Source organism: Myotis nattereri (assembly GCF_964212035.1).
Source record: "Myotis nattereri genome assembly, chromosome: 2".
NCBI lineage: Eukaryota > Metazoa > Chordata > Mammalia > Chiroptera > Vespertilionidae > Myotis > Myotis nattereri.
In genome coordinates, this window is record NC_138076.1 from 37501649 (window position 1) to 37529645 (window position 27997).

The 27997-nt window shown below is 37.9% G+C and overlaps 1 protein-coding gene across 1 annotated transcript; it reads right to left on the reverse strand.

The window, feature by feature from the left end:
- Positions 1-216: 216 nt before the first annotated feature.
- LOC308512822 (DNA excision repair protein ERCC-5-like) lies at positions 217-27957 on the reverse strand. Its single transcript, XM_081082486.1, has 16 exons — positions 27371-27957; positions 25593-25768; positions 23528-23643; positions 22962-23048; positions 21765-21825; positions 20259-20402; positions 16689-16896; positions 15626-16382; positions 15288-15529; positions 12302-12549; positions 11875-11994; positions 11264-11477; positions 9186-9330; positions 4498-4700; positions 3135-3217; positions 217-1284 (listed from the first exon to the last, which is right to left on the reverse strand). Exons 1-16 carry the CDS (start codon positions 27456-27458, stop codon positions 709-711), a joined length of 3468 nt encoding a protein of 1155 aa, XP_080938612.1. The 5' UTR covers positions 27459-27957; the 3' UTR covers positions 217-708.
- Positions 27958-27997: the final 40 nt, after the last annotated feature.

Consider the following 27997-nt stretch of genomic DNA (forward strand, 5'->3'; position numbering starts at 1 on the left):
GATATGCAGGATGGTCTTAGGTGACCCCTGTGAAAGGGTCGTTCGACCACCAAAGGGGTCGCGACCCACAGGGTGAGAACCGCTGGTGTAGTTGAATATAACTGCCACTGCTGTGAAATGAGAAATAAGGATATTTTTCTCATCTAGGTTGGAAAGTCAGAGGGATGTGTATTAAGAGTGAATATTGATCAATATAAATCCTTTTTCCTTTTTTTTAATGTTGTCAGAAAGCATCAGGCATTGTATGATAACAAAAATATGAACAAAGCCTGTGAGTACAAGGAAATATTCAACGAAGTTAAAAAACAAAAACAAAAAACACTAGAAAAATGTAACACATTGAAAAATAAATATGTGCCAAGTTAATTTTCAATTTTTTAAATTTATTTTTAATTTATTGTTTATTTTTAGAGGTAGTAGAAGGAAGGGAAAGAGACTGAGAGAAACAATGCTGTCACATCAATTGGTTGCCTCCCACACGCACCCCGACCTGGGGCCAGGGATTGAGCCTGCAACCAAGGTATATGCCCCTGACTGAAGTTGAACCCGGTACTCTTCAATCCCCGAGCGGATGCTCTATCCATTGAGCCAAACCATCTAAGGGAAAGCATCCATATTTTTAAAATACAAAGACTGTGCAGATACATTTACTTTTATTATTCCCTCACAATGAATGTTAAGTTGTATCCAATTACAGAGAATACACGTTTAAACTAGGTTTTTCTTTCTCCTTCTTGTGCTTCCCAGTTTCCTCTTTTTCTTCCCAAACACAGATCTGGCAGTTACCAGGACTGGTTTTGTTTTCTCTCCATCATCTTCACTAGAGCTGCTTGTAGTGGCACCTTCGTCCCTTACAGAATCAGGTTTCACTGTGTTCTGCAAATCTGAAGAGCTGATGTTTGCCTCTTCAGCTGCTTTTTCCTGCTGCATGTTCATTAAAGATAAACACTCTGCATCCTCATTTGAGGATGCATCAGATGATTGCGAAATATAGTCTTCCCCCAAAAACCCACCACATTTACTCTCTCGTTTAGCATCCGAAAGCCTTGTTCTTTTCAGACTTGGCGACTCTTTCCATTTATTTGCTATGCTTCTCTTCTGGGTCTTACCTTTTACCTTATCAGGGAACTCAAATTCTTTCTCCATGGCAACAGAAACTGCTTCTTCTCTTTCTTTTCTCAGCATACACGTCACAGCTCTGTTAAGTCTCTGGCTCTTAATAGCCTTAGCATCTTGTTTCTCTTGTTGAGCTACTCTAAAGAAAGAATCAATTCGGAGCTGGGTCTAAAAAATACAATATAAAAATAAATCAGACAAATAAGTAAAGTTTCTAATGCATATCTGAGAGTTCCACCTTGATCACTAGCATTAAATGACCCTTCAGAGAATATTAATTCATTATCTCTCAAAAGCCAGTTTTCTCCCAAATGAATCACTAATAATAAATTTTACTTTCTAGATCATACTTAATGTAGTATGTGCATTACCTCTATCAACTAATTCCTCTGTCCACATATCAAATAAGAAATCCCCTCCTAGGCACTCAAAGGAAGTTAAATATTTTACAATAGCCAAATAGATCCTCTTCTTATGCAGGAACAAAATTTCATGGGATCTAAATTCTGCTATCTCCTTCTTTTAAAAATATTATTATCACACAAAACTTTTAGGAGGCAAATTCACAGTATTATATATTAAAAGGCATAAAAATATTCATGCCTTTTGATCAGCACGATCAAAATGTCAACGTGATCAGAATGTCACTTTTAGGAAGACATTCTTTAAAAATAGTTACATTTGGGAAAGTTATGCCTAATGTGTGCATCACATCATTCTAAAAACCTGACAATTAAAGGTCCACTAAGTGAACTGAACCAATAAAGTTAAATCTCTGATAAAATGTAATCTGGTCATTTAAAATTATAAAATTTTAAATGTGTAAGACATAAAAAAAGTACAGTAATAGGAGGGGGGTTAGATATATGTATATTAAATATATGTAGGAAAAAGAGGAAATGTAAAAAAACTAAATGTTAACATCTCTATTAGAAAATGTATATAACAAATAATTTTAATTCTTTACTTTTTAAATTTGGAGCTATAAACTTTTATTAACTTCTATAATGAAAAGAGAAAAACATTACAAGAAAAGTTATCTTAAATTAGGAGTAGTAATCAGTCACTAAAACAACTAGCCTTTTTGTTTGCTGGTGAACAATGAAGCTGTACAGAAAGTAATCAAACAACAGGAATTGGTTTTTGGAAATGCTGTCTAAGTTTTATGGTGTTTTTTTCAAAATTAACTGATCCTAATGAAAAAGGATTTAAACATGTATCTTACAGGATATGGCTCATTTCTACCTGCATGGTTTACTGGTATGTATGTTTTGTGGGTTTTCTCTGGGGTGGGAGAAGGTTTCTGTCTGGGTATGAACATACTCATGTATAAACAAGATGCAGTTACCTACATAGGGCAACTGGGGACCATACAAAGGCCCCTTTTCTCCTCAAAAATCTTTCCTGCTGATATATAATAATGACTGAACTTCTACCTTTCATGATTCCTCCATAGAATTAAAGAGCATTAAGACATTAATGGTCAGAATTGCTTTGGACTGGCCCTAACAGGTTTGGCTCAGAGAATAGAGCGTCAGCCTGTGGACCAAAAGGTCCCACGTTCGATTCCAGTCAAGGGCATGTACCTTGGTTGCAGGCACATCCCAAGTAGGAGGTGTACTGGAGGCAGCTGATCGATGTTTCTAACTCTCTATCCCTCTCCCTTCTTCTCTGTAAAAAAGCAATAAAATATATTTTTTTAAAAAGAATTGCTTTGGACTGGACACTTACTAGACCTGTTAAAAATAAAAATAGCTCAAAAAAAAATAAAAATAAATAAAAATAAAAATAGCTCTAAAAGTATAAAGTATTTTATTATAAACACCTCAGTATACAAGTAAAGTCAGAATGAATCGAAAGCACAAAGTCCAGCCCTAATGGTGACACTAGAAAATGAAGACAAAGTCTTCATTTCTTTTGTTTCCTCTGTTCTCAATCATTTAAAAAATGTATGTTACAGCCCTAAAATAAAAGAATACTCTTTATCCTGAACTTGGGAAAAGAGCCACAATGATTACCTGCTGGGCACTCAGTTGTTTTAATACCGGAAACAAAGACTCATCTGTCTTTGTCCTGTTCCAGCCAAAATACCGCTGACAAAATATGCAGGCAGTTAAGGTTTATACACATTTCTAAAGATACTTAAATAAGTAATATATAAAAAGGTCCAAAAACCCATCCTTGATTCCACTTTCCATATCTCCAAAGATGTTCACATATATAAGATTAAAAGTAGAAAAAGGAGTAACAAGCCAAATTACTCCATAATCATTTGGCACTATGTTCTTCCAATCTCCTCCAAGATAAAACATACCAATTCTCATTTTAGGACATCAAACACTCGTGACTATGAAAACAGGTGAACATAGAATAAAAACAAGTTGCCGCCCAGACAGTGTGGCTAAATGGTTGAGCATCAACCAGGAGGTCATGGTTCGATTCTGTCAGGGCACATGCCCGGATTGTGGGCTCAATCCCCAGTAAGGGGCATGCAGGATGCAGTCGAACAATGATTCTCTCTCATCATTGATGCTTCTATTTCTCTCTCTCCCTCTCTCTTCCTCTCTGAAATTAATAAAAATATATTTTAAAAAAACAAAAACAATTTGCAGATATACGAATTTCTTTGAAAGAAAAAAACTGTACTTAGATTAATTCTATTGCAAACTTTAAAACATCTAATCAAATGATTATCCAAAATGCAGAAAGGAACATCAGTAATAAAAATAAAAAAACTAAATCTCTTTCTATTCTTTCAGCATACTTAAGTATGTTGTTAAATCCGTGAATTCTATCACTACTTATTTCAAATAAAATCCTCTTTAACACTAACGATATTTTCACAATAGCTAAAATGTGGAAGTTACCCAAGTGTCCAAATGTGGTATATCCATACAATAGAATTAAAAGAAAGGAGATTCTGATACATGCTACAAATGGGTAAATCTTGAGGACATTGTGCTTAGTGAAATAAGCCAGTCACAAAAGACAAATCCTGTATGTTCCACCTATACGCAGTACTTGAAATAGTCAAAATCATAGACAGAATGTAGAATGGTAACGGTTAAGGACAGGCCTGAGGGAGTGGGGAATTACTGTTTAACGGGTATAGAGTTTCAGTTGTAAAAGATGAAAAGAGTTGAGATGGATGACTCTGATGGTTGTACAACAATGTGAATGTTTTAATACCACTGAACTATACACCTAAAATGGGTAATATAAATTTTATATGCATTTTACCATGGAAAAAAAAGAGAGAAAGGATCTAAAAGGAGTGTCTTAGAAAAATGAAATATTTAGACATCCAAGTTCATGTTCCATGAGTTTTAAACCAAAGCACAAATTTGGCTCAATGTTCCTTTATGTTTTAAGTAAAAGGATATTCTCTAATTTTCTCAAGATCAGGTTTCCCCCACAGAAATGATCCCTTGGAGTCATCCACCACAGGTTTGAGGTAAGCATCTGCAACAGCTGGGTTAGGAAAGCCAGGTGTGAGTTGCAACTTCCGTAACTTTTTTTTCACTTTGGTGTCATAAGGGTTAGGTCTTATCTTCTTATTTTTTTGAGCTTCATGCCACCATTCTCTGTAAGGCAAAGGAACAAGTCTTTATAAAACAGTAAGACATTATAGTAGATGCACTAGAGATGAAGAGCTCAACTTTAAGTTAGAAAACAAAAACTCAATTCTGAACTTCAAAACAAATCCTATGACCTACAGAATACAAGTGTTATTATTTTTAGTGCTATTAACCACAATATACAATGATGGCAAACACTGATTAAAGATTACTCTGTTTGGCACTGTGTTAACTGTTCTACACGCCCAACTATCACATAAGCACAGACCTATTATTGTCCTCAACTCAAAGACAAGGAAAGTGAACTCAAAGAGAAGTCACTTACTCAAGATTTCACAGCTGGGGTTGATACAATCAGACCCTGACAATCTCCCTCCAGAGCCCAAACTCATAAAAAAGTCAACTTTTTTGGGTCTCAGGTAAAATGGAAGTAATATACCTACCTGTATTTTTTACCTTGCATTAACTACAATAGACCCAAGAGTATTTCATAAAATTTAAAAAATGCCAAGAACATGTGACATTTTAAAAATGCAGGACATAATTTTACATATATTATATAAACCCAATTTTGAAAAAAAAAATGTATAAAGTGGAGAACGAGAGAAAAAGTAAACAGAAATATTTAAGCAATATTATTTCACTACATGCTAGGCAATGCTATAAGCAAGAATACAGCAGTCCATTTTCTTCTTTATATTTTATTCATTTTTCAATTTTTCCATTTTGAACATCAATTATTATGGCAAGTTAAAGATAGCCACATCTTCTTTGACTCCTCTTCCTTCAAGAGGTGGAATCCACATCCCCTCCCCTTGAGCCAGGTGGGCTCTGTGACTAAAGTAGTCCCAAGCCCTCAGCGACTACTTTCCACATCCTGTCTCTTAGGTAATTTGCCTTGGAAGCAGCCAACATGCTCAAAGGAAGGCCCAGCTTGTAAAGAGGTCCAGGTAGAGAGGGTCCAAGGCTACAGCCCAGTTATGCCCGAGCTCCTAGGTGACAGCACTACTGCCACCCATGTAGGTGAGTCATCTCAAGTGAATGCTCTAGTCCCCTAACATGGAACAGAGATGACACACACAGACATAGCCTGACCAGTGAGGATTCATGACCAAAACTAATGACAGTTGCTGTTTGAAGGTGGTTTATATGCAGCAACAGATAACCAGAAGAATTTATAGTTTTTTTAAATGGTATAAAAGTTAAAACATAAATATAACCTTCACCAGTCTTTATATTCAATAGAACCTAAAAAAAAAAAACAAACAAAAAAAACCCTATATCTCACGTTCCACTGCTTCACATATGTATTCCTATTAGCAACTCAGATTTATTGGCTCAGCCAGTTTCACTTCACTGATGCAGGAGTGCCATCTAACGCTAAAAAGGGTAACTACAGATTTTTATTGTAGGATCAAAATGCAAAAGGGGAAAAAATGGCAAAAGGAAAAATATCTTTATTCATCAGTTTTACAATATTGTTTCCAAGAGTGCACTGAGAAATAAGATACCTATACATCTCCCTACTCTGTTTAAATTCGTCTCTGAAACAGTCATCATAATCGTTAGCTAGAAGAATCAGCACAACATGCGGTGAACCCCTCAAACCAAAGGGTCACCCCTCTTTCAAGCAAGAGAGCCAAGCATTTAACAAAAGATGCAAGATGGCAACTGCCAATCAGCTTAGGTGTGGGGAACACAATAGGGAGTGGTAGCAACGGTGATAAAATTGAAATATTTGTGCCTTGTCCAAGTCAGTGTGGAACAGCTATTCTCCACCCCAGCTGTTTGGGTGCTCATTTGGGACTTGGGGCCAGTATTTTCAGATCTCCTTTCCCTCCTAAAAATGTTACAATTTTCGGTGAAATCTCCCCAAACTTAAATGTCGATAGCCAAATCAAAATTAAAGAAGAGCACACAGTACAGGCCAAATCAAGAACCCCTGGACTGAATTCAGCCTGCAGGCCCAGAGAAGCACTACTGTAATGGGGGAGTGACTCGCCAGAGTCTGGTTGGGAGAAGGGGAAAGCAGAGAAGAAATCAAAGCAGCATTCTCAGTTCTACTGCTCTTCCACCCTTCTCTTGCTCTTTCCGTCTTCATTCGTCCTAACCCTCCTGACCCATGCACTGCATAGGCTGCCCTTATTTGTCAATGACGAGCTGGAAGACCAAAAGCATAAACTGCTAAAGCTAACTGAAAATGGAGACCATTCAACTGGCAACAAACAAGCAAAAACTGTTGAAAGAAAAGAAAAATGGCACAAACAGGCTAGGCACTAAATCAGAGATGGAAATTGTCAATAAACATGAAAATAAATCACTCTCACTAATAATTAGGACACCAAAATGAAAAGGTGCATATCATTTTCACTTATCTAAAATACTAATCAGATAAGAACCCAAAGATAAGAACACTCAAATCAGTATTTGTGTATACTTCAAAAAATAACAATAGGCATTTGAATAAATAAATCATTACACCTCAAAAGACTATTATGGGCTCATTGAAAACAAAGATAGAAATCTATACACTGATGTATACCTTGTTCTATCACCAAATGAGTTATGGGTAACATAAAAAGTATATGATTCTTGTAAAAAAAAATAACACACTTACGTGAATATATATGTGTTTACTTGTGAGTATACAGTTGATCATTGACTCCCCAAAAATTAAATATAGTCGTCACTCAATATACAAGAGGGACTGGTTCCAGGATCCTCCATGGATATCAAAATCTGTGGATGCCCAAGACCCAATGCATACAGTTGGCCCTCTGCATCTACCAACTCCCAAACACAGATTGAAAATGCTATTTTCAATCTATGGTTGGTTGAATCCAAATACAAAGCCTGGAATACTGTATAGTTATTGAAAAAGTCCACATATAAGTAGACCCATGCTGTCAAATCTGTGTTGTTCAAGTGTCAAATGTATATATATTAAATGTATAGGTATACTGTGTAAAGTCTGAAATGACATAAACCAAAATGTTAACTGCAACCTTTTTAATACATGTTTTATAGTTTTCCTATTATGTATTTATTATTTGTATAAAAAAGTGATTTGTAGCTTTTCAAGTTATTAACACATTGCGTACTGCATAGAAATCTCTAAGACATATGCCAGGGACCGCACGTTTTTGGGCAAACTGCACGTTATTTAAATCATCATAATGCACTTTAGGTGTTGTTTTTCAATAATTATAACATTTTTATTTACAAAAACAATTAAAGTTCCTAGTACTTTTTTAACGTATGGTACTGTGTAAAACATTTTCCTCTATGAAGAGGGACCAAACAAAATTTACGTAAGTATCTAGATTCGCTCCTTTTTCCATGGGCGTGAAAAACGAGAACACTCGTGAGCGGTCCTTAATAGATGGTGCGCAAAACACGAGAAAACTCCTGAGCGGTATGAAATGTGTTAAAATGCCATGACCTACAAGCTACCTACCAGTATATATTTCCTCAACAATAATAAAATATGAAAAGAGATAAAAAGCATAAAGAAAAATACATTCGTGTGTGTTTTAAAGCTGGTGGACAGCAGTCATTAAAACAATTTTGTATTTAAGTTTTAATTCTCATCACTGATTCTTCAGACCAGAACAACCCAGAATTTTTCAAACACAGGAGAGACAACTAGAGAGAACTCTAAGAAAAAAAATTCATTAAATCATCTGCTGCCAAATAGTATTTCATGACAAAATGATGGTTAGAATATGCCATCACAATCTCATGAATATCCTAAAAGTCACTGAATTGTACACTTTAAAAAAATGAAATTTACAGTATGTGAATTATAGTTCAATTTTTTAAAGATGTCATCAAGGGATAACCTTATGAAAGAACTACTTTCACAGACATACTCATAACTACTACCATCTCAGAATCTCCAAAATTGAGTGTGCCTCAAGTATAGGCCAACTCTAGGTTCTATGTGGAATGCACCTCACCACTAAATACATCACAGTATACATGCAGTGAGAAAAAGGACAGCAGTGCCTAACATAAAGTTCCTGGCATTATATTTCCATTCTCCTCTCTGGCCAACCTCTTTCAGAACACTCAACAAACAGCAGTACAAGTATGGTTTGTTTCTCTGTCATCCCCAAGAACATGGCAACTGCTTGAGGGTATGGTCTGTAATGGTCCATCACTTAGTCATCTTTTCTATCCCAGCCTAGCACAGTGTCTAAATAAATATTTGAATGAATAAAGCAGCAATTTCTGTACACCTAGGAAACCCCACAGGACTGGCTTTGTATCCCTGAATTAGGATAAGCCTGGGCAACACTAAAAAACAGGGTCTCTAATTTCATTGGAATTCTAGAATAGGGAAAACACACGTTAGTAATTCCAACCAGTAACTCCTATTTTCTTCACGAACAATGATTTATAACCATTCATGGTGTAAATAATAGTTCTGTTTGTTAATCTGGGTATTTATATGAACATCTGGATTAAAGAAATTAAGGAAGAACTTACGAAAACTTTAGGAGAGGTTCCAAGCCATGTCCAGGGAATTCATTGAGAATTTCCATAGCTGTAACACAACCTACAGTTGCTATTCCTTCTGTGTAATCACTTCCAAGCAAATAGGCCAAATTTATTAATTTGTTCCGGTCCAATCCTGTAAGAGTAAAAATTATTATATATTTTTATATTTTTAATTTTATTTTATAAACATTACACATAATATTTATAGACATTTCATTATATGAACAACAGCCAAAGATATTTCTTATTTACTATTAGAAAATTGATTATTTTTTAATGGCCATCTATTAAGAATTTTAAAGTTTCATCCATCCTCAGCTTTTAATACCATCTATTAAACACCACCTATACTCTGACTCACAAATTTAGCTATCCAGCCTGGATTTCTCCTGTCACCCAGACACATATTTAACTATCACCTTAACATCTCCATTTGGGTATGTAATGGGCATCTCAGATATGACAGATCCAAACCTGGATCTTCCTCTCTCTCTTGCTCCAACTGTTCTTTCCCCAGTTTTCATCTCATTCATGGCGAATCCATTCTACCAACTGCTCAGGATGGGAAGCCATCCTTGACTATTCTCCTTCTCTCAAATTTCATAACCAATCCACTCACAAATCCTTTCTATAGCATGACAGACCGTACTTGGTTTTTGATCTTCTCCTTCCTCTCTGATATTAACTCTTGCCATTCTCCCCCTCATTCACTCACACAGGCCTCTCTTTCTTAGTTTGCTCAGGCTGTAACAAGTGACCAGACAGAGTGGCTTAACAACAGGAATTTATTTCCTCAGTTTTGGAGGTTAGAAGTCTTAAATCAAGGTGTTGGCAGGATTAGTTTCTCCGGAAGGCCTCCCTCCTTAACTTACAGATAGATGGCTGTCTTCTCCATATGTCTTCACATGGTCTTCCCTCTTTCCTCTATATTCCAACCTCCTTTACATATAAGGACACAAGTCAGATTGGAGTAGGCCCACACTAATGACCTAATTTAATAATTACCTCTTTAAACACTATCTCCAAATACAGCCACATTCTAAGGTGCTGGGGGTTAAGCCTACAACATATGAATTTTGAGGGAACATAATTCAATACATAACAACCTCTTGATTCTACAGAACACACCAACCAAACTTGAGCCTTGTGCCTGAGGGCCTTTGCACATGCTAGTCCCCTTGTCTGACATGCTTATCTCCAAAATATCTAAAATTCTAGTTTTTTGCTTTCCTTTAGGCCCCAGCCCAAAAGTTACTTATTAGTAAAGCCTTTCCCAACGACAGCTGTACATAAAAGAGTACATGCACTTCCTGTGACTCTCTCCTCTCTTTCACTTCTTTATTTTTCTATACGGCACATACCACTAACTGTGCAATTATGTTTTGCTTTTTAGCATGTTTCTATTAGACGGGTTTTTTAAAAAACATATTTTATTGATTTTTTTACAGAGAGGAAGGGAGAGGGATACAGAGTTAGAAACATTGATCAGCTGCGTCCTGCACACCCCCTACTGGGGATGTGCCCGCAACCAAGGTACATGCCCTTGACCGGAATCGAACCTGGGACCCTTCAATCCTCAGGCTGACGCTCTATCCACTGAGCCAAACCGGTTAGGGCAAGACGGTTTTATTCTTGCTGTTTCCTCATTGCCAAAAACAACTGGCACATACAAATCACTAAATATAAAATATATACTTGTTGGATAAATGGGAGAAAGACTTCCAGAAACACCAGTACAGGGCCATGAGGTTCATGAATCCAGCAGGAGAGACTCCCACCTGCCTTCTCTCACTACCACCTTTGGTTCACTCTCAAGATCTAAGGTAACCAAAGTTTAAACAGGTCAGATGATTACATTGCAAAAACACTGAATCATACTAGGATTTTAATTTCTTAAACCTAATTTAAAAATCCTATTCCTCTAATCAGCAAAAGATCACTTATATGAAAACTGTACAGACCTATCATTTCTATTAATGCATCAAATTAGTTCCTTAGAAAGAAAAAAGTACAATACAAATTCTAAAGGTAAATTTCAGAAAAGTAATCATACTCTGAAGTCTTACCTAACTGATTGTGAAAGTCCACATATTGGTAATATTCTACAAACTTATTTTTATTAAAGAAGTTTTTATACACATGCCGTGCTCCAAACAGCCAAATATCACTATCATCAGTGATTGTTCCGGAAGTTTGATCAGTCAGGTCCAGAATGGCACACTGAGCCTCTGCTTCCATGGGAGCCTCAATGTATGGAATTCCAAACAGGCGAAGAAGTTCCTAAAGAGGCACAGATAAACAATGACACTACTGAAATGCAGTACCTTTCTTGCCCAGAAATGGAAGGAGTGCTTACACATTTTATTTAATGCATTACCTCAGGGAATCTGAATGAGTACAAATATCAATAGATATTATTAAAAGAGGCCCAAGTTGGAGCGCAGCCGGCGTGGCTCAGTGGTTGAGCATCAACCTATGAACAGGAGGTCATGGTTCGATTCCCAGTCAGGGCACATACCCAGTTTGCAGGCTCGATCCTCAGTGTGGGGCATGCAGGAACCAATCAATGATTCTCTCTCATCATTGATGTTTCTATCTCTCTATCTCTCTCTCCCTCCCTCTCTAAAAGCAAGAAAAATATTTTTTTTAAAAAAGAGGGCCAAGTTGGTAAACCTACCTGGCTTTCCAAAAACATCTGTCCTGTAACAGTAGCAGCGATCCGTTCTTGCTGCTGTTTTTGAGCTTTCAAAGAATTCTGTTGTGTTAAAAGGTTGTTCTCCAGAGTTTCCAGCTCCTCCTACAAAATAATTTCATTTGTAGATAATCATATTAATAATCCAATTCAATTCATTTGTTACAAAAACCTGCACTTAATCTGAAATTACAAATAAGTTCTCCCCTTATGAAGATGACTTGGATTTCTGAACAAGTCACTAAATCACAGCGAAAGTGGAGACTTTCCCAGACAGTAACCTACATATAAGAGGAACAAAAAGCTGCATGCAAATAGCTAATAAATATTCATCTAGTAACTCCTTAAAACTCAAAAGCTACTTAACATGACTTCCTTAACAATAAGTTAAAGCGTGACATAACATTATTACCAAATTAATATCTTGCCACTCATTGAGTGAATCATCTGCATCATTTTCAGTTTCTTCATGTGGCTCAATACCCAAGGGCTCACTTTCAGAGTTGTCTCTTAGGCGGCTCTCAGAGTCACCAGTGACTTCTTCTTTCTTAGTTCCTATCAGTTCCTCTTCACCTTGTCCAGAGGAAGGTTTGGAAGCTTCTGCTAACTCAGTTTGAGGTTCGTCATCACTAATTACACTCTGTACTTCAATGAAACTTCCTGTATCAAAATAATAAGGTCACTTTATCTACAACTGAAACATTAACATTATCCTGAAATCATCAATGGCTTTCCAAAGTATTCTGAAAAACTGTTTACCCTAAAAAGAAAAGACCTAAATGTAATAGAAAACAGGTGACAGCAGCATATTACTATTAAATAAATTTAATGAGAGATGCCTATAACTTCAAAATAAGCCTTTTCAATGAAACAAACTGGCACTATCTTTAATTAGGAACCAGGCTTTCAAATATTTGCATATTAACTTTATACAAATATGTTCTTTAAATTAACTATTATTGTTTTAAAATTCAAAAAGAAGAATTACTGGATATATAAACAATCACAGAGGTTGTTAAAGTTTTATGCAATTTCACTATGAACACAGTGAAAGGAGTTTTAGGGATAAAACAGGCAGATTAGGGAGTTTTAGGAATAAAGAAATCCATGGGGGAGGAAGGCATAGGTGGGAGCCTGGAGCTGCCAGAAGGCATACATTCACAGAGAAGAGAAAAAAAGAGGTGCCACAGGATACGGGGAGAGAGGAAGACATCCATTCACAGAAGATAGGGAAAAGCCACAGGGTATGGGGAGAAAGAGGAAACTTTCAGAGGATAGAGAAATGGACATATGGGAGAAAGAGGAAAACAGATTTCACAAGAGATAGAGAATTCTACCACTGAAGAGGGAGAGAAGGAGGGAGACATATGTGGGTTTGGGCTTTGAAGTGGATATTCTGCAAGAGTGACCATTTAGAAGGGAGTATGAAGAGACAAAGACCTGCACCTTTATAAACCTTAGCAAAAACGAGCTTGGTGGGTTACCCCCTTGGCACCCCCTTCTTATGTGGCAGTCTATACTTGCTTCCAGTAAATTTCCACCTTTTTCATCTACAACCTTTTGTCCATGGCTTCATTCTTCGAATCCATCCGGACAAGAACCCAGGAAGAGAAATCACCCTTGAATCCTGCTCTGGAAAACAACCCGACTCAATAGCAAAGAATAAAGCTATGACATAGTGGGGAAAAAATCCTGGGTAAGTACTCAAGAGAAACAGCTCTTTCTTTTCTACTTTCTTTTCCTCCTCTGGTCTTTTCTTTAAAAAGCATGGTGATTCCCTTCCATCCCTCATGTACAGTGGGCTGGGGTATGAGGGCACAATCAGGATGGAGGGGGCAGGGCTCTCAGGGCCCGAGGCCTGGGGTGAGGAGACAGCCTAAGCCTAGGAGGAGGCACTGGGATCAGGAAATGGTTATAAAGACAATAAGCAAATAAGTACCCATGTTGAAGATAATGGGAGCAAGAGTCCTCACTGTTAGGGAAATTTCAAAGAAGGTTAACACTAGAATGAAATCTGGGATGTTGGACTGGAAGTGCCGATATCAGTGTGACTTTATGGATTTTAATATATAGATAGGGATAAATTAGATGTGTGCGTGCACGTGTGTATGTACAAATATATGTCCTGGCTCTGCTGCTAAGGGGGCCGAAAGCAATGACACTCCAATAACAGATCTTGGTTTCTAAACACCTGCCGTTACAAGGAACCAGGGCTCTCTGGCAAAATGGCTGGTTTCAGGGAAGGGCAGGGAAAGTACAAGATAAACCTGGAATATCTTGGCCAGGAAATAAAGAAATGCTCAAAATATAATGGGTAATTGTCAAAAGTCACAGCAGCCAACTTGAAGGGACAAACTACTACTGGCCAAAGCTGAGACAATTCAAACAACAAAGTAAAGTATGGTAGTACCATAACTTCTAGATAAAATAGGAGTCCATGAGTTTAGACTGATACCAAAAATAATAAATGGGAGAAGGGAAAGATCTTCCTTACCGTAGGATGCCAACAATATATAAGAAACAGAGTTTAAAACCCCCATTTGGCAACCACGATAGCATGATTTATTCAGGTAAAAATTATCAATGGATGCTAAAAAGAGTGGGTGAAGGTTTGTTTAGTAACAGCATATTTATGTAGCCCCCAATACTCCTTTCCATAAAATACTTCCTCATTACAAAGGGGAAATACCAACTTTCAAATAGAGTAACCTGGCAGACACTAGGAAAATAAATTACCAGGTGTGTGTATAGGGGAGGGGGGGGGGGGGGTTGAGGGAGCTGCACAGTCATTTCTTCTTATTTGCAGCATTTATGTTCTGTAAACAAAGTCACTGAGAACACTAAATACATGAATACTGAAACTTTGTACCTCGAGGAAATATATTTATAATTCTAAATCCTAAAAGCAACCCATCTTGGTAAATTCTGTTTTCTTTATTTTACAAACAAGAAAACTAAGTTCAGGGTGTTAAAAGATTTGCCTGAGGCCACCCTACTAACTGGTGCCAGAGGTGAGAGTCAAACCTGTCCAACTGGCCCTACAGCCAAAGCTTCTTGATCTACACTGCATTGCCCTCCCATCTCCACCCTCTGGTCTGTGTAGGAGAGCTGAAACAAAAAGGCAGAGTGTCAACTTGCTCAAGCTCAGCTGGGAATAGTGTGGCAACTCACATTTTTAGTTGCTCTATGCATGTCCAACAATGACCACAAACAGTGTGGGGAGCATTGATTCTGGGGTTACAAATAAATTCTGCAAATAGGGAATCTATAAATAATGGGGTCTCTAGGTCATCAACTGAACAGAGTGGCAACTGGACCACAATAAAGGATCGCTCAGTTCCCACAAATGTGAAGTACCACCATTCTTATCTCTAAAGGAGAATAGAATAAGCACCTACCATCAGATTCACTTTCCTCAGAGTTGATTTCCATTGGTTCCATAGACTTTGGAGCTGAAATTAAATCCTGGCCTGAAGATTCCATTGTCTCACATTCTTGGATGGTTTTCAGGAAATTCTCATGCTCTTTAGCATTTTCTAAGTTACTTATTGCCTCTGATGGGACACTTAGTGCGTTACTTGTTTCTTGTAAACTGACAGGAGTAACTTTAGAAGCAGGATTTTTTTCACATTCATCATTACTTGAAAGAACAGAAGAATCAAATTTAACCTCAGATGGACAAAGATCTTGTTGTATCTCAAGCACTTTGGTGTATGTTTCATTCTCTGATACAGACCTTAGATCTACAGGAGGTGCCGATGTCAGTTCTCCTCCACTCGGGAGCCCAGGTGCATTCACGTGTATAGCCACTGTGTCTTCTAAAGAAACTGAATCTTTCCTATCATTAACCGTAGGCTCATCACTTGTCTGAAAGGCTTTGTTAACCCTGTGACTAAATGACATTTGTTCTTTTGGAATGTTAGATTCACTGCCTTCACAAAAGACAGTACTTGACAAAAGAGGTGAGTCGGCTACCTCTTTTTCATTATTAGTGCAGGTTACTCGCTCCTCTACAAAGTTCACACTGGTTGAATGAGGCACTGTTGTCAACAGCATTCCTTTTCTATCTCTTGTTTGAAGTCCTTCATCAGTTTCCTCATCAGAACTGCTCATAACCAGTTTTTTGGCTTCTGACCCTCCAGTCTGCACACCATTCCCAGCATGCACTTTCACGTCGTCATCATCACCCAGAGCTTTCTGAATAGCCAAGAGAGTCCGTGGTGATACGGAGCCCTCATCTCCAGCAGTAAATGCATTCCTCTTATTGTGCTGCCTTTGGTTCTCACTCTCCAGCTCCTCTTCGGAGCTGCTTCCCAACATGGCAGCTTGCATGGCCAGTACAGTTCTTGGAGAAGGAGGGGTGGCATCAGACTCTTTCTCTGGCTTCAGTTTTTCACATGGAGATGACTTTATGTCAAAAGACGTGTTGTGCATTTTGCTGGAAGATGGAAAAGACTCTGAATCCATATCTGCAACTTTCTTAGCTTGTATACCTTAAGAAAAAGTAAAACTATGTAGATTTACAGTATAATACTTCTGTAACATGAACAAGAGTATACTGATTCTCATATACGGAGTTATACATTTTCACTTAATCAGCAATTAAAAAGTTAACTCATTAGTTAATATTAAAGTGGGTTGGTACAACCTATTAAAATAGGTAATCCATTAATAACTTATACAATTATTATTATATAAGTAGGTTTCATTAATATTATCCAGGGGTGGTAGTTTACAGAGTTCAGAGACACAACACATTTTCGGTTTTTAACTATCAAGTAAATGATGGTGCCCAATACCTTTTATCAAGATGTAATGTGAAGTGTCTTCAGAGACCACTCTTCTTGACTCCACCTCTTTCAAAAAGCCCCCTTCATCTTCATATTGCCTTTGGATTTGTCCTGAATGTTGCTGATTCATTTCCTTTTGGACATTTTCTATGTGTTGGTTGAGATAGTTTTTTTTAAGTAAGCCTCTGAGCTGGTATTGTGAAAAGTCATTGGACTCCTAAAGCAAACAAGCAAAATGAATTTATATTAAATACAGATATTACCACATATCCATCTTTTCCCAAAAGGTTAACAAAGAGCAATTAATTTTTTTCATTGGTGGTATTTTCATATTATAAAAGTAAAATTTGAATACTTAGAACAAAACAATAACATAATCTTTAAAACAAAAGGAATTGAGCAAAACAAAAGAAACCGTGGTTACTGTTTATGATTTAATCACTCATTAAAAATACATGGCTTGAGCATGTGATGCATGCCAGGCACTGTGACATTTTTATTATGGCTTAACAGATGAGACAACTTTCTAGAATGTCAATAAATAGGCAAGTCAAGTGCCCAGCATAGTCTCTGGCCCACAAAAGAGAAACAATAAATCATAGCAACCACAGTTATTAATAGCAAACATTTGCAAAGCATTTCCTGTGTAAGGCATTCTTCTAAGTACTTTTATATATATTATCCCATTTTATTCTCAACCACCGATGAGACAAATATCATTATGTCCAATCTATCTAAAAGTGAAAAAACTAAGACTTAAATAGGTTAAGTACCCTTCCTAGAAGCACATAGCTAGTAAGTGATAGATCTGGGATCAAAAGCAGATCTTTTGGTTAACCCTTATACTATACTAGAGGCCTGGTGCACGAATTGTATTTGCCCACTGTAGAGATGACACAACGACCCAACCTGGATCACTTACAACTTCCCTTAGCTGTGAGAATTACACATCCAATGAGCTGTTGCACTGTACGACCCTAGTCTACAGATCCCAGAGGCTGTGTGGTGGCAAAGAAAAGCAAGTGGAGCAAGTCATTAGTGACTGTCTCTTTCTCCCTTTCCCATTGTTGTTTACATAACCCAAATTCTATTTCCTCAAAGATCCTTTCACACTCAAGAAACAAAATGCTTGATTGGTAGACTGAGCCTGGATTTTTCCCCTGAAATAAAAATAAATTTACTTCTGTGCTTTGCATACCACTTCTGTATACCTTAGCTATTTCCTGTGTTCACATTCTTCATGGAAAAAAAGAAAGGAGTGAGGGAAAAGAAGTCTCTCCTGCCTTTTTCATATTTTATTATCAATTTAAAAAATGGTCAAAAGTTTGCAGAAAAAAGAATACCAAATCCATTCATTAGGAATAATAGTGCTACAAAAATTTACATTCTGACCTACAGTGAATTAAAGGAGAACAATGTTAGAAATAATAGGTGGTAGCAGTAGAAAAGAAAAGAAAACTCAACAACTAAAGATAGTAAGAATTAACGTTGTAGCATTATCAGGAGATATGCTCAATAAAACCCAACTCCATACACCACCCTGCTGGGGGTTTCTGTGGCTGTGGAGCCACTATCAAATGCTTTAATTTAACGAATTTACCACTAAATTCCCTATTACCAATGTTCTGAAAGAAGAAGAGGGAACATGGAGATACAACTGCATTTCCAGCCTTGTAACAGAGGAAGAAGTATGTGGAATTTCCAGTTAGAACAAACTTTCCAATGTGATTAGGTTCTATATTACTATTCGTATTCTACAATGAATATTATGGGTTAAAATAACTTTTATGATCTAACCTAAGAAATGAACCACTAAGCATATAATGGGCATTGACTATGTGAAAGATACTAAGCTAGGTGTTGAAAATACAGAAGTGAGCAAGATAGGCATATCTGGGTGCTAAAAAATATGAAAGGAAATTACAGGATACTATGAAAATACAAACAGGAGACAAGATCTGATCTTGGGTGGAAAATCAAGAAACCTTTCTTTGAGTAAGTATCTGCAAATTCAAACTTATAAATACAGGGTTTGAAAGTTAAAAAAAATGAGCAAGTTAAAGAATAGGATCTTATCATCAACCTCTCCTCTCAAAAAACATCTTTCTCTAAAAATTTTTTGGTAGTGACTTTATTCCATCAAGAGCAGCTGTTTTGTTTCACAGAAAATTTATACAAAGCATTACCATGATGGAAGTTGATGTGTTGAATCAGGTATACAAAAAAAAAAATGAAGTTGGCCTGTTCAAGACATTATTGTCTTCTATTTAAATACCCACTGGAAAGGTCCTTACTGTGCAAACTAAACGTGCAGAATAACTTTTGGACTTGTATTTAGGAAGTGAGTTGGACTTCATTACTTCCTGAGAAAACATGAATATGCAAGCAGCTTGTTAGTGTATGTGTGTTTTCCCAGTAGGATCTCTCATAGTCATTTTTTCTCACAACTACATTGTAGCATATTCTGCGCTCCCAAGAAAGGCTGGTCCTTCTGAAAGAGCCAGGCCCTTGGAAATTGTGTATAAGAGATTGTGTGTAAGACTTAGCACTTCATGGATAGAGAAATCCCATGCCATTTTAACCTATTCCGTAAGGGACTGTGCGACTGTGCGCGCAGGAACCTGGATCACTTAGATTTAGTGTCTAAATAAAGATACTGGAGTTTGTAACTGCAGCCATTGAGTTAACATGGCAGTTATTTTCAATGAATGACTCACGTAGGTGAGATTTCAAGGTCCTGGGTCACTGGAAACCTTTTCCTGGTTTCTGTATCCAGCTGCTCACTGGTGGGACTTTCTCACAAAGCAGCAGTTCTTGGTGGTACGGTCCAAGCCCTGCTCGCGCGCTCTGTCTTGCATGTGTGTATCTCTGTGTGTGTGAGGGGGGAGGGGGGGGGCGGGGGGGGGAGGGAGAGAGGGAGAGGGAGATAGAGAGAGAGAGAAATAGAAGAATTCTATGCTCAGGTGTATTGTTTATAGAAAAGGCAGTGGACAGGCTGTGTTCTTACACTGACTGTACAGAAATAGGAGGCAGAGTAAACTTACCCCATATACACCTCAGCTCAGGCTCTTTGCCTGGTCTGTATTGTGAATGGGGAGACAATGAAAAAAAAAAAAAAGAAAAAAAAAAAAGGCAGTGGAGGCTAGAGAGGTAGGCTTCTGCTTATGAGCATTTGTTTAAGTATTTATCCCATGTTCGCTGAAGTTCTGAAAATGCCCTATATCTTGACCTGGGTGGAGTATTTATACATAAAAAACAAAATGTCCATCTAATATGTATGTGGATTACATATATATAATACCTATGAAATAAAAAAGTTGAGAATTAAAATAAAATGTATACACACTTTGAATAATTATTAATTCCATTGGGTTAAATCTGAAAAGAAAGAAACATCAATTGAGCTATCAGCTGTTAAAGTGTATACATTTTGGGGGGACACCCTGTATATGATGCTTCACAAATGCTGTTTACTGGAAACATTGTATAAACAGTGCTTATCAATTTTTTTTTTTCTAATGAAAAATGTTTCTGCAGTTCTCAATTCTATGCATTAATGTGCTATTATATATATATTACCTCTGGCATTGCTTCAAATAATGTTCTTCTTCTCTTGGTAAATTCTTTCATATCAGTCAAGATTTCATGCTTTATTTCAGGGGGCAGGCTGCTGAAGTCTTCAGACTCAATATCTACTGCATGAGGATTCTGAAAGAACTCTTCCTGTAAGGAATAAAACATAACACCATAAAATTAACATTTCATACACTTAATGCTATTCACCATGACAGACTTATCTTGTGCTTATATCATAAACAGAGTTCTACATAATCTACAATAGGCTAAACACAGTTGTACATAATCTGCAATAGGCATAAAAGTGAATGGCACAATAGGGAATATATTAATTCACTCATTCATTCATTCAAAAGAAAAATTACTTACCAGGCACCTCTAATGTGACAAGCACTGTTCCAGGAGCTAGAGTACTATGGAGATCATGCCAGATAAGGTCCATACTCTTAGGAGTGAAGGAAGATATATAATAAACAAATACATAAACAAGATACAATGAGAAAATAAAGCAGGCTATTCTACTAAGGGAGTTGATTAGAAGAATAGAAAGAGAGTGCCCTGGCTCAGTTAGTTGGAGTGTTGTACCATATACCAAAGGTAGTAGGGTTCAATTCCCAATCAGCACACACATTCAGGTTGCGGGTTTGATTCCCATTCAGGGCACGTAACAGAGACAACCAATCAATGTTTTACTCTCCCTTCCTCTCTCTCTAAAATCAATAAAAACATATCCTCGGGTGAAGATTAAAAAAAAGTAAAAGAGAAAAATAGAGAAGAGCCCACCAAAAAATGACCTTGAACAGGGGTCTGAAAAATAACAAAAAGCCTGCTTAAGGACAGAGCATTCCAGCCAGAGAGAATAACAAGTGCAAAGGCCCTAAGGCAGGGATGAACCTTATGAATTTAAGTGTGCAAGGGAGGAGGCCTTTGAGGAGACTCCAGCCCCAGCTAAGATCTGACTGCACTGAGAGGGAACTGCCCCACTGAGTTCATCAACCCGCTGAACAGTGAAAGATGATAATAAATGACTGTTTTCATGCCACTAAGTTACACAGCAATAGATAACTGGAGCATACAATACAAAGACATACATTTACATATATATGCATACGTATAATCAATACACACACACTCAACCATACGAGGGATAGGGAATGGATTAGTATATGCCGAAGTATTACTAGAAGTTATTTGTGGGTGGTATGTGGCTGTATTTTACATGAGCATATATAACTATTTCTATTTTATCTATTGGTTGATAGGTTGTAAAAGAAAAACAGCTTATTTTGGATATCTAGTTATGCATAATTCCATATATATGTGTATGCATGTATTTTATATATACATTTATACACATGTATACACATACATACACAATAAAAAGGCATTTATCTTCATTATTTTTAAGATACTTTTCAAAATTCATACTACCTCATTAAAATTATTCATTTTAAAGCCATTCATTTCAAATAACAGCATAAATTCTGAATTCGAAAATTATTTAAATACCTGTAATGCTTGTTTTTGATTCATTCTTTCTTGCCATTCTTTTTCATCTTCCTCTTCTGAACTGAAAGTCAAACATACATTTACAATATGTGCGATGTAATGATTGAATGAAATATTTAATGTGTGATTAATATTTCTTGAGCTCAAGGTACTGCTACCTGTAGGGGCTACAATGGTGAATAAGATGGCAAGATATGTCCCGTCACTGTTTCACAGTCTGGTGAGGACAATCACAATATGACCTAAGAACTTCCATCACAAGGGAAGAGCAGGTTGGCCAGAGTATGATAAAAGTCACCTCACCCCAATCTGGGATGCCATGAAAGCTTTCTGCAATTATACTGTTTAGAAAAGCATGTGGTTAAAGGGTTGAAGTTTTATCCTTAAAAAACAAAATTAGAAGCTAGGAAGTGTTTTAAGCAAGGAAATGACAATATCAGATTTGGGATTTAATAGGTTCTATTCTACACTACAAAGCAGAGACTGGGCTTCGCAGGGAGGGGTTGCTACAAAGGAGTAAGACTAGAGACAGAAAGAGATTTGGAAGCCAGTATAGAAACCTAGAGACAAGATTACAGTGGCAGTGATGAAGATGAAGAGAACTGGGCCGATTCAGAAGTTACCTGGCCTCTTAGGCGCCCCTATAGAAAGAAATGAGGACGGGTGGAGGACATAGTCAAACTGGTCCTCTACCTGCACTTCAACCACAGAAGCCGCTGACAATTCATAGCCAGCCAGAAAGAATCCACAATGAAGCCTGAGAAAGAGTGGTCAGAGAGGTTCTCAGCAGGCACCATGTTACACTGAGACCTGCAAAGCATCTACTGGACTTAGCAAGAACGTTGTTGTATGTGGTCTTTTGCATGGTGATGTGAGAGAGAAGACATGAGGCTGAGAAACCGGGAGAGACAGCAAGTATAATCAAAATGTAAGAAAAACTAAAATCCATGTTTCGTGGATTATAAAACAATAGTCCTAGTACAGGCTCTACAGAAAGAAAAAGAAACCATCATAAACCACCCAAACACAAAGACTAGTTACCAATAAAAAATTTAGTTTTGAAAAATATTCTAAACCATGTCAAGAATGCATATTTTAGATGCATTAATTTCCTCATGCCTTAACATGTAGATTAAACATAAAGGGTTAAGTCTGTCTGAATACAGTGATAATAAATATTTTAAAATAAACATTTACCTATTTTTTTCTTCCTCTTGTAAAGGTGGCAAAGCATAGATGTCATCTTCTCTTTTAACTTGAGTAAGACTGGGTAGTGCTTCATCTCTGCAAAGTACACACAGGCTTAAACAGAGATGACAGGAAATATCACTTTGAATCAATGTACTCGCCCACTGATCACAAAAACCATGCTGAGGAGCCGCGAAAGGGGAAACACAGGGGCAACGGCTGCCCCGGCCACTGCTGTGAAAAATAAGTGCAGCCCAGAGAAAGAGGAAACTTACTGCCGTGCCTCAGAGCCTGGGTCACAGCATGAAGCGTAGGCACGAAAAAGAACCTTATAAAGGTAAAACGTGCACACAGGGCAACACTACAGCTTTTCTCTCTCATCAAAGCTAATTCACACGAACAGAGAATTTCCAAAACTTCAAATTATTAGGTCAAAGGGACATCCCACTTATTCCTCTCATTTTACTCTCTCTCCTGCTGTGAGTTAAAATTAGGAAAAGGAAGACACAGAAATCCAATGCAAAAATTTTAAAGGCTTAAATTAATCTTTGAAATTAATGTGATTTCCCTCTTGCCTTTTGCTTCTTAAGGCAGTTTTGATAGCTTGTCTTTTCAAAAATGTTTTCAAAAGCTTCTCTGTAGTTTTTTTGGAGTCACTGGTGGCCAAGTCTTTTTTCTGCCTTCTCTTAGCCTGTGAAAAGAATGCACACAAGATTTTACCTCAGAGTATTAGTATGTTAACAACATTTCTGTGATTTTTTTCCCCCATAGAATTTGGTTTTCTGAGCTTTTAGACCCGTGGTTCTCAACCTTCCTAATGCCGCGACCCTTTAATACAGTTCCTCATGTTGTGGTGACCCCCAATTTCATTGTTACAAATGGAACATCATTAAAGCATAGTGATTAATCACAAAAACAATATGTAATTATATATGTTTTTTCCGATGGTCTTAGGTGACCCCTGTGAAAGGGTCGTTCGACCCCCAAAAGGGTCGCGACCCACAGGTTGAGAACCGCTGTTTCAGACACTAGTGATTTTAGTATGTCCTGTAATTGCCATCTCAGTGGCTATCTTCAGGTTCCTCACATGTAAAGAAAGCCTAGTCTCCATTTAGCTACTACTTAATAGACTGGATATTATACATTTTCATTCACTTTCAGTTTCTTTTAACAGTCCTCAAGAAGCCTAAAACTTAATGACATATAATTAAGTAAATGCTTCCCAAAAAGGGATTGTATTAACTTCTTCTTTGAAATGCCACTGCAATGCCAAAACCAATTTCTGACATTGGTTTTTATAAAAAATACATTACTTATATGTAACTCTGTCCTTTAATACTCATGATTATATCATAAGAAATCCTAAATGTATTAGAATACCTTGTAAGGAATGTCCAAGTAGGTAAAAATGAAAGTCTCCATACTTATGGTTGAATATAAGGCAGAAATACCAAAACATCCTTTTCCTTTTTTGAAATCGAGATATGACATATAACATAGTTGAAGGTGTACAATGTGCTGGTTTGATACATTCACATATTGCAATATGATTGCTAAGGTAGAGCTAACTACTCTATCAGGAGGGGGAATTAGAAATTCGCTGTGTATGGGTTCATACAAACTTACAACCAGTAGGTAAATAAGTTCTAGAGTTCTCTTTCATTCTAATCCTTCCAAAGACTACCTGATATAGAGTATAATTAACAACTGCAACATTCAAGGCTAGGTCCTTTACTGAGGCAACAAATGTCCCCAAGCATTTACAGATCCTTGCTTTTACCCTATGCCCTCATTTAGTATCTGTCTGGTTCGATTACAAGGTCATGAGCTGACATTTTCAACATATAAAGGTCATATATCCAATTACTTCAAAGTTCACAACATTGTTCAAACACTTTTTAAACTAATTTCAGAATAAAGAAACTTATTCTCATTCTTTTATATCCATTTAGTCAAACTTGGCAACACATAACATCGCTCACTCCTAAAATTCAATTCACCTTTAATAGAAGGCTCACCATCATGGATGACCCTCAATCTCAGACTCAGGGAGCCACTTCCCCTATAGATTTTTCTATAATGCTTTGAGCAGTAGCAACATAACTGGAACAAATGCAGAACACTTAAGAAAACACTCTAGCCCTAGCCTGTTTGGCTCAGTGGATAGAGCGTCAGCCTGCCGACTGGATGGTCCCAGGTTCCATTCCGGCCAAGGGCACATGCCTGGGTTGCGGGCTCAATCCCCAGTAGGGGGCGTGCAGGAGGAGCCGATCAATGATTCTCTCTCATCATTGATGTTTCTATCTCTCCCTCTTCCTTCCTCTCTGAAATCAATAAAGAAATATATTTTTTAAAAAATTTTTTTAAAAAAGAAAACACTCTAAAGGATAAGGTCTCAATTTTAACAATTTCAGTCTTTTTATTAAAAGTTAAATTTTATCATTGCAACCATGATATAGTCCCATATATGCACTCTTTTTTTCAAAGAAAAAGTGTTTATTTGTTCAAGAAAATTTAAATTAAATTGTACATATGTCAAAATAAGTCTTGGTTTCCAAAATTCTAAAGCAAAAGTTAAAATTTTATCTGAACTTTTCTTTCTAAGAATGTGGAAAGAAAAATAAAATCGATGATTCTTACCAAAGTCTGTTTCTTCAGTAGCGGAGCATCCCCATCAAATACAAAAATAGGACGAATTCGAAAAAATAAGAGTTTGCAGAGTCGATGAAACAAAGTGAGAAGATGAGCATTTGCTATTGCGTTCCCATGGCGATCTCGGACTCCTTTAAGTGCTTGGTTTAACCAAATGCTAATATCTAAAAGAACTGTTAATGAAAACATTTTGGAATCTTTTTCCTCAATCTCCCAATTACAAATTCCTAATCACTGATACCATCCAAAAGATGAAACTAAGGACTCATCACAATTCATTCAAAACTGAAAAATGGCTAGCCCTGAAGAAATCCACCTAAAACCAATTAACTTTATGTCTACTGTTCACACACTGAATTCTAAAACCTTACATAGACATATGTATCCTTTTAAGAAGTCCAATTTCAAAACAAAATGCTACTTTAAAATATCTAATAATCTCTATGGAATTGTAGTAAATTTGCACAACTCTTTTGGAGAACAACTTGTGACATTCCTTTTAAATGATTCATTCTTTCAAAAACAAAAAGCTCCAAAACCCCATGAAAACCATTTCATGTCCGAAAAGAGCTAAAACTTCTGAGAATAGACAATCTAAATTAAATGCTTTGCCTTTCCTTACATTGGACAACTTCCTAAAAAATTGGAATGTTGAACTTCGTGTGTCATCGCGATGAATTTACAAATAATGAAATCTTCATATGGGCTGTAATGTAAAATGGCCTAAATCTTTACTGCAGTATTAAGGGCTCCTGCGACAAAACTGCTTTCATTCTCATGTAGGTCTATAAGAAAATCTTTAGGAAGCAGTGATTTGAGAAACCATTAGAGGGCAGCAGTAAGACCTATGCTTACACACACACACACACACACACACACACACACACACCCACCACCACAACTTTCCCTTTCCCTCAAGGTGCTCTGCGTAACAACTTGTAAGCGCAAATCCATTACAGATGTATTCCGAGATTCACACTGCAAAAAAGTAGTATAATAATAATTACATTACTAGTAATGACAGGTTCCCATTTAGGGAACTGGTGTAAGTTACCACGAGCTTCTAGAGAACATAAAAGACTCTTTAAAAAAAAAAAAAATGCTTAGCAAGTAAAAAAAAAAAATGGCAATTTCAGAAAGAGCAGTTCACATGTTTTGGTAATGAAGAAAAACATATTTCATTCCAAAGAAAGACAGACACACACACACACACACACACACACACAATAAAAACAGCCAAGACTTTTTAACAGTCCTGAAAAAGTCTTGGGAGCAACATAATTCACCGTATATCTTTTTTATTTTTTCGAGCAGTGTGGTACCATATAAATTTCTTATTCTAAAAAAATAAAATAAAAATAAAACGTCAAACACTTGATCACACTATCCTTCCTCTAAGTCTAACATAAACTGAGGGCTCAAAACAGCAGGCAAAACTAGGGGCAGGAAGCCCACCTCGCGTTCTCCATGGCGACTCCCCCGCCGGGGGAACACCGGGTATTAGCAGCGCCAGACACGGAGCTGAGCTCCCCATTCAAATCGCCCCTGTGCTCCTCGCCCCCACCCTCGGTGCGGATACCGGCCCCCCGCCTTCCTGGGGAGACAACGAGAGCACTGGAAGCGGAAAGCATTGCGCCTCTGTGATGACCCCGAAGTCCAGTCAGAGGGGGTGCAATCCCCAAGCTGGGGGGCCGGGGGGAGACGTCCCGGAGGGGGCACCACCCCGACGCCCATCTGCACCCGCCCCGGCGCCTCGTGAAGGATACCCACGGCCAGGATCTTCCCTTCCAGCGTCTCCGGGCTGACCTGCCGGCCCGAGCACTCCAGCAGCTTCCAGAGGCCCTGGACTCCCATGAGGCCGGCACGGCTCGGGGCGCAGCGCGGCGGTGGGGTCGCGGGAGACCTTTTATTCTAAGTCTTCTACGGCCGGCGGCCTCGCCGCCCAGAGCACAGGATGAGCGGCCCTGCTGCGACTCAGGAAAGATGGGAAATAATCCGCGGTTCGCAGCGACTGACTCCGCCGCCCTGAAGAGAGAAGGACGGCCGAAGGCAGGGTCCCCAGCGTTCTGTCTCCTATGTTTGCACTCTCAACGCACGACTCGGGGGAGGGGGCTGCGCAGGCGAGACAATCAGCCTGAAGGCGCCCCTCGGACGCCACCGATCTCCCCAGTTGGTGCGGAAACCCCTGCGAAATGGGGCTTCTCGGACGCCATAGGATGGGCTGCGCGCGCAGAACCGGAAGTTGCGCTCCACCACGCTTACACTAAATTGACGCGCCCCGCGCGCCGGAAGTGAGGGCTCCGTTGGCACCTGGTTGGTCCAGTCAGCGCTTTGCTTCCTTCTCGCTGGCGTCCTGTCGGAGTGAAATCCTAAGTGGTTCTCAACCTTCCTAA